Source organism: Sebastes umbrosus, chromosome 2 (assembly GCF_015220745.1).
Source record: "Sebastes umbrosus isolate fSebUmb1 chromosome 2, fSebUmb1.pri, whole genome shotgun sequence".
Lineage (NCBI taxonomy): Eukaryota > Metazoa > Chordata > Actinopteri > Perciformes > Sebastidae > Sebastes > Sebastes umbrosus.
This window is the reverse complement of record NC_051270.1, coordinates 24,037,727-24,051,869: the sequence shown is the minus strand read 5'-3', so window position 1 is coordinate 24,051,869 and position 14,143 is coordinate 24,037,727. Positions and strand designations below refer to the sequence as shown.

The 14,143-nt window shown below is 39.5% G+C and overlaps 1 protein-coding gene across 1 annotated transcript; it reads left to right on the top strand.

The window, feature by feature from the left end:
• The first annotated feature begins 3,349 nt into the window (after positions 1-3,349).
• Positions 3,350-13,665, top strand: dpep1 (dipeptidase 1). Its single transcript, XM_037796252.1, has 10 exons — positions 3,350-3,749; positions 3,992-4,118; positions 5,739-5,871; positions 5,976-6,126; positions 7,892-7,961; positions 9,300-9,476; positions 10,804-10,888; positions 11,010-11,085; positions 11,888-12,023; positions 13,079-13,665. Exons 1-10 carry the CDS (start codon positions 3,622-3,624, stop codon positions 13,256-13,258), a joined length of 1,263 nt encoding a protein of 420 aa, XP_037652180.1. The 5' UTR covers positions 3,350-3,621; the 3' UTR covers positions 13,259-13,665.
• Positions 13,666-14,143: the final 478 nt, after the last annotated feature.

The following is a 14,143-nucleotide window of genomic DNA, read 5'->3' as shown; positions in this document are numbered from 1 at the left end:
GCGCTCCAAGCGCACTACTCTAGCGCTCCAAGCGCAGCGTTCCAAACGCTTTTCTAACGTCCCAGACGTTACTAAAAGGGCAACTTCCTTCCTTTTAGTTTTCAAACAGTAGTGATATCAGAGTAATTGGGTCGTTATGCCCCCACCACAGATCCCACCAACACAAGCTTCTACTAACGGTCTCCCGTCAGCGGTGCTGGCCCGGTATCTGAGGCAGTTTTAAATTTCCTCTGATGTACACTATCAATACAGTTTATTAGTGTTCCAAACACCACAGTACGGATCCCAGATCCTTTTTAACTAAGATCCCAGATCATTAGCGGATCCCAGATCCTTTTTAACTAAGATCCCAGATCATTAGCGGATCCCAGATCCTTATTAACTAAGATCCCAGATCATTAGCGGATCCCAGATCCTTTAGGATCCCAGATCCTTTTAACTATGCAACTTGATGTTTTTAAATAAACAGAGATGTGTCTTACTCAGCAAGAGAGATTAAATTTAGAGCCTATGCCAATATGCAGATTTGATTTAACAGGTTCTGCTTACCTTTTGCCTTGTAGTCAGGGATCCCTTATTCTCTCTCTCACTGAGTCGTCCAGTCTCTGGCTCGCGTCACTCTTTCTGAAGATCACGTCGGGGTCACCAATTTGAAGGAATTCCCCTCAGGGAGTCGTCACCTTCATGCGTGTTGGTTTATCTTCTAAGCAGCTGCAAGCTCAGAGTAAATCATAAACAAATACAAGTAAGTTTAAAGCATAATCAGTATCAATTTATTCCGAAGATATACTCATCAAAGTTGCACAGAGTTATTACAGAAGTTCTGGATTCATCAATGTGTCCCTGATACCATGCAACACGGTTGTCAGTTCGCAGAGAATGAACCCCGATCTCTGCTATACATTTAACTTTATACACAGCAGGCTCACCCTGGGGGAGGGGTCAGGCTTTTAGCAGAACCAATACTTTTCCATCCTATGTCTGACTCCATCTTTTACAACCTTGGGTCTGCACGAACATCCTGTCCCTTCCCCCTTCCGGTTTTACCCCCAATGCCCTTTTGACCTTGCAACTGCTCTTTGTACAGGCCCACTCAACATTCCATCACGAGATAATCCAGGTGATCATTCTTGCCCCGTCTTACATTAGTCAATTATCTGTAGACAGTCTAAGCCTAGTATTTAACACCAAACTCGCTAAACTCACAACATAATTAAGTTTGTTACACAACAACAGTTTTATCATGATATATTTCCAACACGTCCCTGTGATCGATGCCCGTGCGTTGGTTCCCGCAGCATCAGCATGCTTGCTGGGAGTTCTTGATGTTTTTGGCAGTGACCGGGAAGTGTTATTCTCCAGGCTGCCACTTTGTCACTAAATGTTGGTAGTCCCTCATTAGCATTGGTAGTCCCTCGTACAAACGTAGTTAATTAATGATGGTAGCAGTTGGTGTCAAGCAGGCACCGGACGCTGTATGAGATGCAGCCACAATACCGGAGACATCCAGATCCAGGTAACACCTCGCTCCAGGTGTGACCCCGCTCCAGGTATAACCTCGCTCCAGGTGTGGCCCCGCTCCAGGTAACACCTCGCTCCAGGTGTGACCCCGCTCCAGGTATAACCTCGCTCCAGGTGGACCCCGCTCGCTCCAGATGTGACCCCGCTCCAGGTATAACCTCGCTCCAGGTGTGACCCCGCTCCACGGTTACCTGCGAGACAAGGAGGCACAAGGACTCCCGGGAAGGAATGAAGTTAGTAACAACATGGACATGGGACATGAGTATATACAGAAGGAGAGAGGAGCTCAGTGTGTCATAGGAAGTCCCCCGGCAGTCTAGGCCTATAGCAGCTTAAGTATAAGCGTTATCAAAGAGGAAAGTCTTTAGCCTACTCTTAAATGTAGAGACGGTGTCTGCCTCCCGGACTGGAACTGGGAGCTGTTTCCAGAGAAGAGGAGCTTGATAGCTGAAGGCTCTGGCTCCCATTTTACTTTTGGAGACTCTAGGAACCTCAAGTAACCCTGCTGCATTCTGTGAGCGCAGTGCTCTAGAGGGGTAATAAGGTACTATGAGCTCTTTAAGATATGATGGGGCCTGACCGTTTAGCGCTTTGTAGGTGAGGAGGACGATTTTAAATTCTATTCTGGATTTTACAGGCAGCCAGTGTAGAGAAGCTAATACAGGAGTAATATGATCTCTTTTTCTAGTTCTTGTCAGTACACGTGCTGCAGCATTCTGGATCAACTGGAGAGTCTTAAGAGACTTATTGGAGCAGCCTGATAATAAGGAGTTGCAGTAATCAAGTCTAGAGGTAACAAATGCATGGACACATTTTTCTGCATCATTTTGACACAGGATGTGCCTGATCTTCGCAATGTTACGTAGATGAAAGAAGGCAGTCCTTGAGGTTTGTTTTATGTGGGAATTAAAGGACATATCCTGATCAAAGATAACTCCCAGATTCCTTACGGTGGTGCTGGAGGCCAGGGCAATGCTATCTAGAGTAACTATATCATTAGATAATTTGTTTCGGAGGCGCTCAGGGCCAAGTACAATAACTTCAGTTTTGTCTGAGTTCTAAAGGTCAAGGTCGCTGTGACCTCACAAAACATGATTTTTTTGGCCATAACTCAAGAATTCATATGCTAATTATGACAGTTTTACACAAATATATAATAGGATTAAATGTTGAAGTGATGACATTTTAGACAGACATGGATTTAAACTGCAACTTGACAGGTTGGCGGAGTTATACAACCACAAGCAGGTATTTCTAATTTTACTTGAATGGAGAAATATGTATGGAGATAAGTGTACTTTTACTGTCAATCGTTTGGTAGTTTGGTAGAGGCTCATAAATAAAGTGTGGTCATTTGAAAAACAAAAGATGGTTATTATAGGTGTTGCCCAAAGCAACTACGAAATGCAAATAAATAATTAAAAATAATAAATTTCTCTGAAATATTTAGATGTGAGTGTTCAGTGGGTGTTATACAGTATATATATATACTGTGTATATATATTTATATATATATTATTAATTGAGTTTCAGTTCATGTGAGGATCTATAGTATAAATCTCTTTTACATATGAAAGTGTAACTTTGTGTGAAACTCACAATCACAATGAAGATGGTTAAAGTGCTCCAGACTGCTGTGCTGGTTCTGCTGAGTAGTTATGAAATGACATATGTAAAACTGAGATATTCTTGTCAAAAGGATATGTTGTAAACAAAGCAGTGGGAATTTACATTATACATTAACCAACACGCATTGTTTAACTGTAGAGATTGTACGAATTATTAAGCCACTGTGACTATTTATGACTGCAGACGCTGTAATGAGAAACAGACTCAAGACAGAGGAGGAGCGATGAGCAGAGTTGGGACAGAAAGCTGGAGTGAGAATCTGAGAGAATCTGCACAGATGCAAACAAAAAACTAAAAGATTAGCAAAGGGCAACCTGAAGAGAAATTTATTCCAGCAGCAGTTAGTAAAATCAGGATTACTCAGAGCTGAAAGAAAAATCAAGAAGTGTAATATATTGCTACAGAGAAGAAAGTTTAGGGTCTCAAAGAAAAAAAGAGCATTGTGTTTAACATTGTGTCAAAGTTTAAGAAATGCTGTCAAAGGTTATCTCAACTGCATATTTGGCGCTGTGGATCAGTTCTTGTGTCATCACCGCGGCTGAGGATCCGTACATGACCAGAGCTCTGGAGCTGATGTCTGAGACCCCACTCATTGACGGGTAGGTGGAAATGTCTTTTGTATAAAGTAAACTGTGCTTTGCATGACAGTTCTAATGATGTGCTGTTTGCCAAATGTGCCCTAATGTTCTGTAGTAAAAGCTCACTTCTGGAAGCAATTTCTAGCGCTGGTCTGGGCAAAAATGCAGTTTTCCTCCCTGCTGCCAAATCACAGTTTATGATGAGAGTTTTGAGAAAAAAGGCTTCTGTGAGGGTTTGACCTTTTTACTTTCTGGTCTTTCAGCCATAATGACCTGCCTTGGCAGTTTCGAAAGCAATTCAACAACGAGCTCAACAAAGTGGATCTTTACACGCTGGAAAACACACACACCAACATCCCTAAGATCAAGGAGGGACGGCTGGGAGCGCAAGTACGTACAGAACATAATGTACAGGGAACTGGGAAATTAAAGGAAACTCCATTCAAAGTCAAGTGCTACTTTATCTGCTGGGTGACGCGTCCTATCTTCAAAACTGCTTCACATTTCCCACATTTTCTTAAGATAATATTGAAGTTACAATCTTGTGTTATTACTGAGAGGTGTAAGGGTTATCTCTCAAAACATCAGGGGTCTTATTCACATCATTCTGAGAATACTCTGAGAGCTCTTAACTTAGCCCTTAGCTTAGCCCAGTTTAGGAGGGATTTAGGAAACTTGTCAGAGCAACTCTGAGTAAGGAAGGGCCAGAAACCTTTCCCTCAGTGAGGAGGTGGGGTTGACCCCGTTGCCAGGTATGACACATTCTTTTCAAAAGGTGTGATTGGTTGATCAAAAAGTGAGAAAATGCACTGTTAGTGATAATGAGCATAGAATGGACAGTGAAATCGATAATAATAATAAACTTTATTTATATAAGCAGGTTTACAAAGTGCTTCACAGACTTAGAAAAAGAAAGTACACTGTGCAATTACTAATTAGAAAGTTTAATGCAGACAAGAAATAGAAACATAGATAAAAGACGATGAATAAAAATCTTAAGAATAGATCAATGCATAAAAGCTATTTCATAATAATTAGTTTTTAAAAGAGTACACTGCAGTAATAGAAATGTATGCATTAAATGTAGTCTTTTAAGTAGTCTATTGTAGTCTATTAAGACATGGAGTAATTCTGAATATTATTTTATGTAATAAACTTCTCTGTTGAATAAATTGTAAGCCCATAAAAACCAAAACATTTGAATACTTCCTCCGCGGATTGGTATCAGCCCGAAAACTGACCTTATTAAGTAAATCGAGTTATGGCCAGACTAAGCCCCCAGCTCAGTTTCTAGTGGCGACAGCGATCCCTGGTCTCATGCTATCTTACATAGAACTGATTCAGATCAGTTGTTAGGTTGTTAGGTTATGGTGAGAAAAGTCAGATCAGCGCATCCAGAATTGTGATACACATGTATTCATCTGATTAAACATTCGTCTTTATTTTGATGCGCTCATCATTATAAATTATGATAATCAGATGGACCTCGCTGAGAATACAGAGAGAGATTAATTCAATGCCAGTCTTGGCATCCAGTTTTTAACAGCTACCACACTATTATAAAAATCACCTGACTGGATTTTGGGGCCTTGACCTTGACAAAACTACCCTTTCATATTATGCAAACTGGACTTAAGAAAACCTTAATTTGGAAAGCACCACGTTCAAAAAAACTCTTTATGTTGAATGAAATTGTTTAAAATAAGCCAAGGCCATGATTTCTTCTATATCTCTCAGGCCTCATTTGAATGTGTTGTGTGTAATTGTTGATAATTAACTGTGTATTTCCATTTTACATATTTTCATGCAGCCGTTTTCCAGGAGAGCTCTTTTAAAAGATACACTGTGTCTAACACTCCAGGTTATATAAGCAAAGCATGCATAATCAATCATCAATCAAGCAATTAAAAGAGGATGTGGTTCTAATAAGGAACGTAGCAGCTCTGTAAACTTTCCCTGGATACAAAGCGGTGCTGATAATTCATACATTATATTTTGTTCCTCTTTCAGTTCTGGTCGGCGTATGTTCCCTGTGAGACTCAGTACAAAGATGCTGTCAGACAAACACTGGAGCAGATCGATGTGGTTCACAGGATGTGTCAGAAATACCCAGAAGTCTTCATGTTTGCCACCAGTAGCCAAGGTGAGACTTTTAGTAGTAGTGCTGGTAATCCCAGAGACATGTGCCACCTCTACTCTGTTCATACCTCTGAATCAACCATCATCTCTCATGTCTGCGCTGCACAGACATCATGGAGGCCTTCAACATGAACAAGACAGCCAGTCTGATCGGGGTGGAGGGGGGTCACTCGCTCGACAGCAGTCTGGGCACCCTGCGCACCATGTACCAGCTGGGGGTCCGCTACCTCACACTCACACACTCCTGCAACACACCCTGGTAAGAGCCAGCATTTACGCCATCAAACACGCAAAGGAAAATTCACACACTTGACCTTCAAACAGTCACACAGGCGTCGCACGTGTGACGTAAATGTGTGGGAGTGGATTTGCGTCCCTGAGCAAGTGGCGAAGTAAGTATTCAGATCCTTTAGATAGATTGATTGATAGATAGATAGATAGATAGATAGATGTACTTTATTTATCCCAATTTGGGAAATTCTTGTGTTACAGCAGCAGGTTATCCAGGCATTGAACAGTTAATACACAGTAAATATACATGTCAACACTAGAGATAAATATCTAGCTTTTGTTTTATCATTAGATAATTTGTACTCAGAACTCAAAATGATTCAGTTTACTGTTACTTAAAGATGAAGTAGGTAAGATTGAAGCAAATATGAAATTTATTTTTATAAAACGCTCACTATATTCTGACAGTAGTGCATGAGACAGGTAATCTGATCAAAATCATGTGCCCCTGTGTTCTCCGGTGTCCTCGGGTACTCCTAACGGCATCTGCTAGATTTCATAGACTGGAGGAAAACAACTAATCAGAGCCGCGCTGGAGTCTGCTGTGTCTGAGCGGCTGTCAATCACTCGCGAACTCTGGTCAAACTAGGCAGCACTGATCCAATATGAATCAATATTCTGTTACTGTAATGCCTATTTCTCACCTCAAATGTTTTCAGAAACATCTTGTAGTGTACTGTTTAGCTGTAAAATGAGAAAGTTTGTGACCCGGCAGCCATGTTGAGATCAGTTGAGGAAATACCAAGCACCGCCGACCAGCTGGAGATTTTTTAAAGCCTAAAAACAGAGCCATGAGGAGGTGCAGAAGTTTAGTTTTCTCTCAGAGCTCTTGAATTACAATATGCTGAAAGGTTATTATGAAACTTTTGCCCGATGATGCCAAACAATTGTTGCAGTTCTAATTTTATTTTTTGGGTAGTTTAATCTTTAATAATGCGTCATATTCTAGTAGCTCTTCATATGTTTTGTATGTAAAGTAACTATTGCTGTCAAATAAATGTAGTGGAGTAAAAACTAGCATTAAATGTAATACTCAAGGAAAGTACAAGTACCTCAGATAAATGTATTTGCTTACATTTTACCACTGCCCTGAGCACACAGACACATGCGGTAAACATACATAAGGTAAAGAGCTGTCTTACATAAAGCACATAAAGGCTAATTCTCAGTTATTCAATTGAAATAATTGATGAACTGTTTTTCTTTTCACACAGCTTTCTTTCTAATTTAGTGATATTTTACTTGAGTAGAAGTAACAACAAAAAGCGTAGCTACAGCACACCGAAAACGGTCTTTCTCTATTTATTACCTGAGCTTTCAGTACGGCTCGGTCATATCTGTGTGGTGTGTTACCATCAGACATCACGGTCTGTTGAGGTTGAGCTGTGGGGAGTTCGGGGATTCCTGCAGCAGTATCAGATTCTCTGGAAAAGCCAGTTTGGCACTGAAACGCTTTTCCTGATCACTTTAGGTGGCTAGATGTACTATAAGTGTTGAAGGAAACCTTATGAACTTTAACTAAGGAAATGATAAAAAAAATCTCCCTGACAGCTCCTAAACTGTATCTGTGTATTTTTTCACCTGACTATTGTTTACTTCTTTGGTCTGTATGATTTCAGAATATATACTTAGCTACTACCACTATCACATTGCAAAATACAGTTTGTGGCATTTGAATCACCAAATGTTCTTGGGAATAACGTCTTTAATTTAACTGTTTCTTTTATTGTCAGGGCGGATAACTGGCTTGTCGACACTGGATCAGAGCCATCTGAACATAATGGCCTGTCTCCGTTTGGCAAGGTCAGTGAACAATCAGGGATGCTTTAAAAGTGTTATAAAAGTGTTATAAGTTACAGATTAGTGTCTTAAACATGTTCTTTTGTTTATTACCAATTTAAGTTTATTACAAGCACGACCAAACATTACTTCAACATCACAAGATGTGTAACAATAAAATGTGCACTCGCAATTGAAATGAGGCCTTTTTCTACTACAAATGTGTTTTAGCAATCATAATGACATAAACATTAAACATAAATATAAGAAAATAATATAAGAAATATCTATATGACAATCAATTAAAATACTTAATTGCAATTAATCGCATGATTGTCCATGACTAATCATGATTAATCACAAATTAATCACACATTTTTTATCTGTTCAAAATGTACCTGAAAGGGAGATTTGTCAAGTATTGAATACTCTTATCAACATGGGAGTGGGCAAATATGCTGCTTTGTGCAAATGTATGTGTATATTTATTATTGGGAATCAATTAACGACACAAAACAATGACAAATATTGTCCAGAAACCCTCACAGGTACTGCATTTAGTATAGAAAATATGCTCAAATCATAACATGGCAAACTGCAGCCCAACAGGCAACAACAGCTGTCAGTGTGTCAGTGTGCTGACTTGACTATGACTTGCCCAAAACTGCATGTGATTATCATAAAGTGGGCATGTCTGTAAAGGGGAGACTCGTGGGTACCCATAGAACCCATTTTCATTCACATATCTTGAGGTCAGAGGTCAAGGGACCCCTTTGACAATGGCCATGATAGTTTTTCCTCGCCAAAATTTAGCATATGTTTGGAGCGTTATTTAACCTCCTTCACGACAAGCTACTGTGACATGGTTGGTACCAATAGATTCCTTTGTTTTTTTTAGTTTCATATGATACCATAGGATATCTTCTCTCTAGCCTTAAAACTGAGCCCGCTACAACCTCCACAAAATTGATTGCGTTAATGCTTTAAAGAAATTAAACAAATGTATGAGTTATTATCACGTTAACTTTGACAGCCCTAGTAAATACAATTGATAAAGTATTATTTTCTATTTTATACTGTGTTCATTCTACTAGATGGAGCCTAAAAAATTTACCCATTTTTTATTGTCCTACAACATTGAATCAAACTAGATTAAATTAGGCTTTTTTGATGCTGGTCAACAGAAAAGTCAAAAAAGTGAAAACAGATCTCTTGAACAATACTTACTGTTATTTCATGAAGGAGGTAAACTAGTGACAGTATAAATAAAAGAAATAAGGATCTTAACAAGTTTTATATTTTTTGGTACCATAAACAGTTTAAATTGATCATAGAAATAATCATTGTTCTTGTCTACAACAGCAACTAGTGAAGGAAATGAACCGTCTGGGGATGCTGATCGACCTGGCTCATGTGACTGAAACGGTGATGAACCAGGTGCTGGATATGTCTGTAGCTCCAGTCATCTTCAGCCACTCATCCGCCTACAGCGTCTGTCCACACAAGAGGAACGTCCCCGATGACGTTCTCATGAGAGTGGTGAGTGTGTGTGTGGGTGTGTGTGTGTGGTGGGGGGGAGGGGAGGTTAAGAGTCACGAGACAAATCTGTTTTTTCTTCTTTCCTCTCCCATTAATCATCTCACAACCCCTCAACGTTCTGCTATACAAATCTGTATTTATATAACCCAATATCACAAGTAACACATTTTCCTCAGGGGTCTTAACAATTTGTACAGGATACGACACGCTCTGTCCTTTAGAGTACGACCCTCATATCGGATGAGGATAAGCTTTCAGTTTAGAGGGGAACTACCAACTACTCATAAACAACTCATAAAAAACTCCTAAACATCTAAAATACTACCAAGCGCTCCCAACCAGACACCAGGGCTGACTTGGACCAAAGAAATTCTTAGTCGACTAACACTAATACAATTTTGTCGACTAATCGATTAGTTGATTTAATCTGTGAAACTGAGTTTCTCCACAAAGAATCACACAAAAGCACCTCTTTAAATCTTGTGTTTACCGCAGATGTGCTCATAACTTTCTTAGAAATAAGTCATTCCGCATGAAAAAAAACATAAAAAACGACTAATCGACTAAAGAAATCGTAATCAACTAAGACCAAAACGACCGATTACTCGACTAAGAGGGGGCAGCCCTACTAAACACTGCTTTTGTTGTAAGGGATCACAAGCCAAAAAAGGTTGGTTAAAATTTATAACAATATACTGTAATTTATTAGCTTATCATGTTTAGGAAAAAATGTAATCTTAAACATAACTAAATCTATAGTTATCTATAGAAAGTACAGATTTAGTGGAGTATGAAGTAGCAGAAAATATAAAGCAGAAGGTATCGTAAGACAGTAGTCAGCTTGACTGTCGTGACCACCAGCCTGCTGAAGCTGTTCAGCACTTTGAAAACACATCCTGCCTTTGCTGCTTATTATCTCAGATAACACACCCGTAAATGCTCTTTATAGCATCACAGGGCTTAAATGGTTGTAAATTGGTGTCCAGTTCAACTGATACATGCATTTTCCTGGATAAAGGCAATAAAACCGTAAACAAAAAGAGGGTTATTGTGCAGCACTGTAAAATAGCAGATCAAAGTAACTCTGTTAACCAAGAGACAAGCACTTTGATAAGAAAGCAGAGGTCAATACCCTCGTGCACTCGTTTAAATGCATCTCTTGGCCCCGGTCCTGTCTCTCCCTGTTCCCATTCTGCACTTTCAGTCTCTGTAGAGCGTCTCCAGCCTAACAAAGCAGAAATGACAGAGTGTCTCGCTGCATCCTATAGATGAGTTTCTAGGTCAGCAAGTGTTTAACTGTCATGTAACTTCCTGTCTGTCTCTCCAGAATCAGACGGGAGGAATCATCATGGTGAACTTCTACAATGACTATGTGACCTGCAGCAAGACCGCTGACATCTCACATGTTGCAAGTAAACTACTGTTATTATGACCTTGACAACTGCTGTAAACCTGGTTAAATATTATCATTTATCCTTCTATGAGAAAAACCTTTCGTCATCTACTTTGTCATATTTACTGCTTTCATCATAGATCACTTTGACCATATAAAGAAAGTTGCCGGGGCTGGCATCATTGGTTTTGGTGGAGATTACGACGGGGTGACAAGGTGAGTTCAAAACATTCAAACTTGGACTTAAACATAAGCTTCTGGTCACAACACTCAGAAGATAAGTTTAATTAAAAGACAAGGGCTAAATAGGGCTGTCAATCGATTAAAAGATTTAATCGTGATTAATTGCATGATTGTCCATAGTTAATTGTGATTAATCGCAGATTAATGTACCTTAAAGGGAGGTTTGTCAAGTATTTAATACTCTCATCAACATGGGAGTGGACAAATATGCTGCTTTGTGCAAATGTATGTATATATTTATTATTGGGATTCAATTATCAACACAAAACAATGACAAATATTGTCCAGAAACCCTCACAGGTACTGCATTTAGCATAAAAGATATGCTCAAATCATAACATGGTAAACTGCAGCCCAGCAGGCAACAACAGCTGTCAGTGTGTCAGTATGCTGACTTGACTATGACTTGACACAAACTGCATGTGATTATCATAAAGTGGGCATGTCTGTAAAGGGGAGACTCGTGGGTAACCATTTTTATTCACATATCTTGAGGTCAGAGGTCAAGGGGGCCCTTTGAAAATGGCCATGCCAGTTTTTCCTCGCCAATATTTAGCACAAATTTGAGTGTTGTTTAGCCTCCTTCGCAACAAGCTTTGGTAATGTGAGCAGCAGAGTGCAAAACCGCAACACCGCCAGCCGCTGTCTGACTTCTGTTTCTCTAGCACGGTACTGGGTTGCAATCTGCAACCACCCACACCACTAGATGTTGCCAAATCCTACACACTTCAGCTTTAAATGTGAAATCGTAAATCCCTGCATGTCATCCTCTCAGAGTACCAGAGGGCCTGGAGGACGTGTCCAAGGTGCCCAAATTGGTGGCTGAACTGCTGAGGAGAGGATGGACTGATGAGGAGGTCAAAGCTGCTCTGGGAAACAACCTGCTCAGAGTCCTAAGCAAGGCTGAGGAGGTGAGACACACACACAACTCGATGATGTCATCCGGGTTATCTTGATTTGGGCTTGGAGACTATAAATTTATAAACAGACAGCCTGAGTTACAAACTAGGGTATAAAGTTTGAAAGACATTAGAGTCTGATGCTGCACTTCTGAGAATGGAAAGATTCCCATCTTTACACCCTGTGAGCATTGACATCAGAAAACTCAAGGCAGTTGTGGGATTGCAGAGATGGCCGTATGAGGGTTAAGATTTGAGTTTGATTACTTTGAACGTGTCCTTTTGGCCGATAGTGATGTCACGGTGTACTGCCACACCTTGGAGTACTTTTACTCTTTAAGGTCTTTCTTCGTAATCATGATATTCAGACATTTTCTACCCTATCAAAAGTACATTTATTCAAGTACTGTACTTGAGTATATTCAAGTTATGCTACTTTCTACTTCTACTCCACTACATTGCAGAGATCATTTTTACTTTTTACTGCACTATATTTATTTCACAGCAGTAGTTAGATTAGGATTTTGCATACAAAATGTATGATGATCTTATACAATATGAGGGACTGTTGTAGAATCCACCATCAAACAGTATATACAATTGTTAAAATTGGCTCCACCTCGACCAACTACAACAGTAAAATGCCGCGTACACATTAATGCATCAGTAATAATCAATATATAATAGTATAACACTCACATGGGCCATTTTTCTGCATAATGAGTGCTTTTCATTTTGATAAAGGCAGAATGAGTTTTTTTTGTTAGTTGCGGTTTGTATTTTAATTTTTTTCCACAACAATGTAAATCAAAAGGACATAAAGCCAATCAGTCAAAAGCAGTAAAACAATTATATCTATACGTAGGCGCATTCAAATATTCAAATGAAAGGTTTGGATTTCTGTTAAGCAGCTTAAATACTGATTGAAGTCATAAAAGTGAATAAAATTGGCTCTTTTTATAATGGAAGGTTTGGTGCCTTGGTAGCAGGTGGACCCTGTGAGTGAACATACACCTGTCAGTGCCTTTCTGTCTGCTGTCTGACAGTCTCATCTTTGTGTGCGTCAGGTCCGTGACGGTCTGAAAAACAAGAGTCCAGATGATGTTCCTATTCCATATGATGAGGTGAAGAACTCGTGTAGGACGGAATACGGTTACCCGAGCGCTGGAGCCGTCCACTCACTCAGCACGCTGGCCCTTCTGCTCACACTGGGTCTCCAGGCTCTAATCACATCAACAGCTTTATAAGCTGCTTATCAATACAACTGATGGTGTGTACATCAAGAATTTGTCAATGAATAATAAAATCTGCTTTATATCTCACACCACCAACACCAAATAGTTTCAGTTTACTGTTTCAATGTTTTTAACCACTTGTATTTTTGACAGATTTTAATGGTTTTCTGCATGTTAGTTTAGTAGAAAACTATTTCGTGTTGTGGCTTTTGCTTTTGTGTTGTGGCTTTTGCTTTTGCATTGTGGCTTTTGCATTTGTTTTGTTGATTTTGCATTTGTGTTGTGTTTTTTTTTTTTACAGTTATGATAACAAAGACAGGACACAGTGATTATCATGTCAGACCAAGTTGAGTTTATTGAACTCATCTGGCTGTTTTATCCCTCCATAACACCGTCAGATAGAGGCTGCTGTGGGCAAATGTTTGTGTGTGATGACAACATATGGACTAAGTCACACCAGTGTAATCTGAATGCAAATACACACATACAAAAATATTCCTCAACATCAGTATAGACATTTTCACAGGTAGTAGTACAGTACATTACATGTTCATAGCTCCATCTAGCGGTCTGAGAGGGTAACACCTAAAGAGATGCAAAACATCTCTGTGACCTCAACTTTGAATGTTTGTATGTTTTCAATTCAACTTTAACATTAGGTAGGTAGGAACATTTTACTTTATGGCATGATTGTTAAGATAAAAAACAAGGCAATATTTCTTAGTCACTAAGGTTTTCACTTGGCAAGGACATTGATAGGCAACAAGGCTATGAAAAGAGAGTTTCAACATAAACAAATGGTAATCTAATTTTCTTTGACCAATTGGAGGAGCTTCAATCAATACAAAAACATCTCTGTTTGCTCAGTGAAGGTAAAAGTATAAACTACCAAAGCAC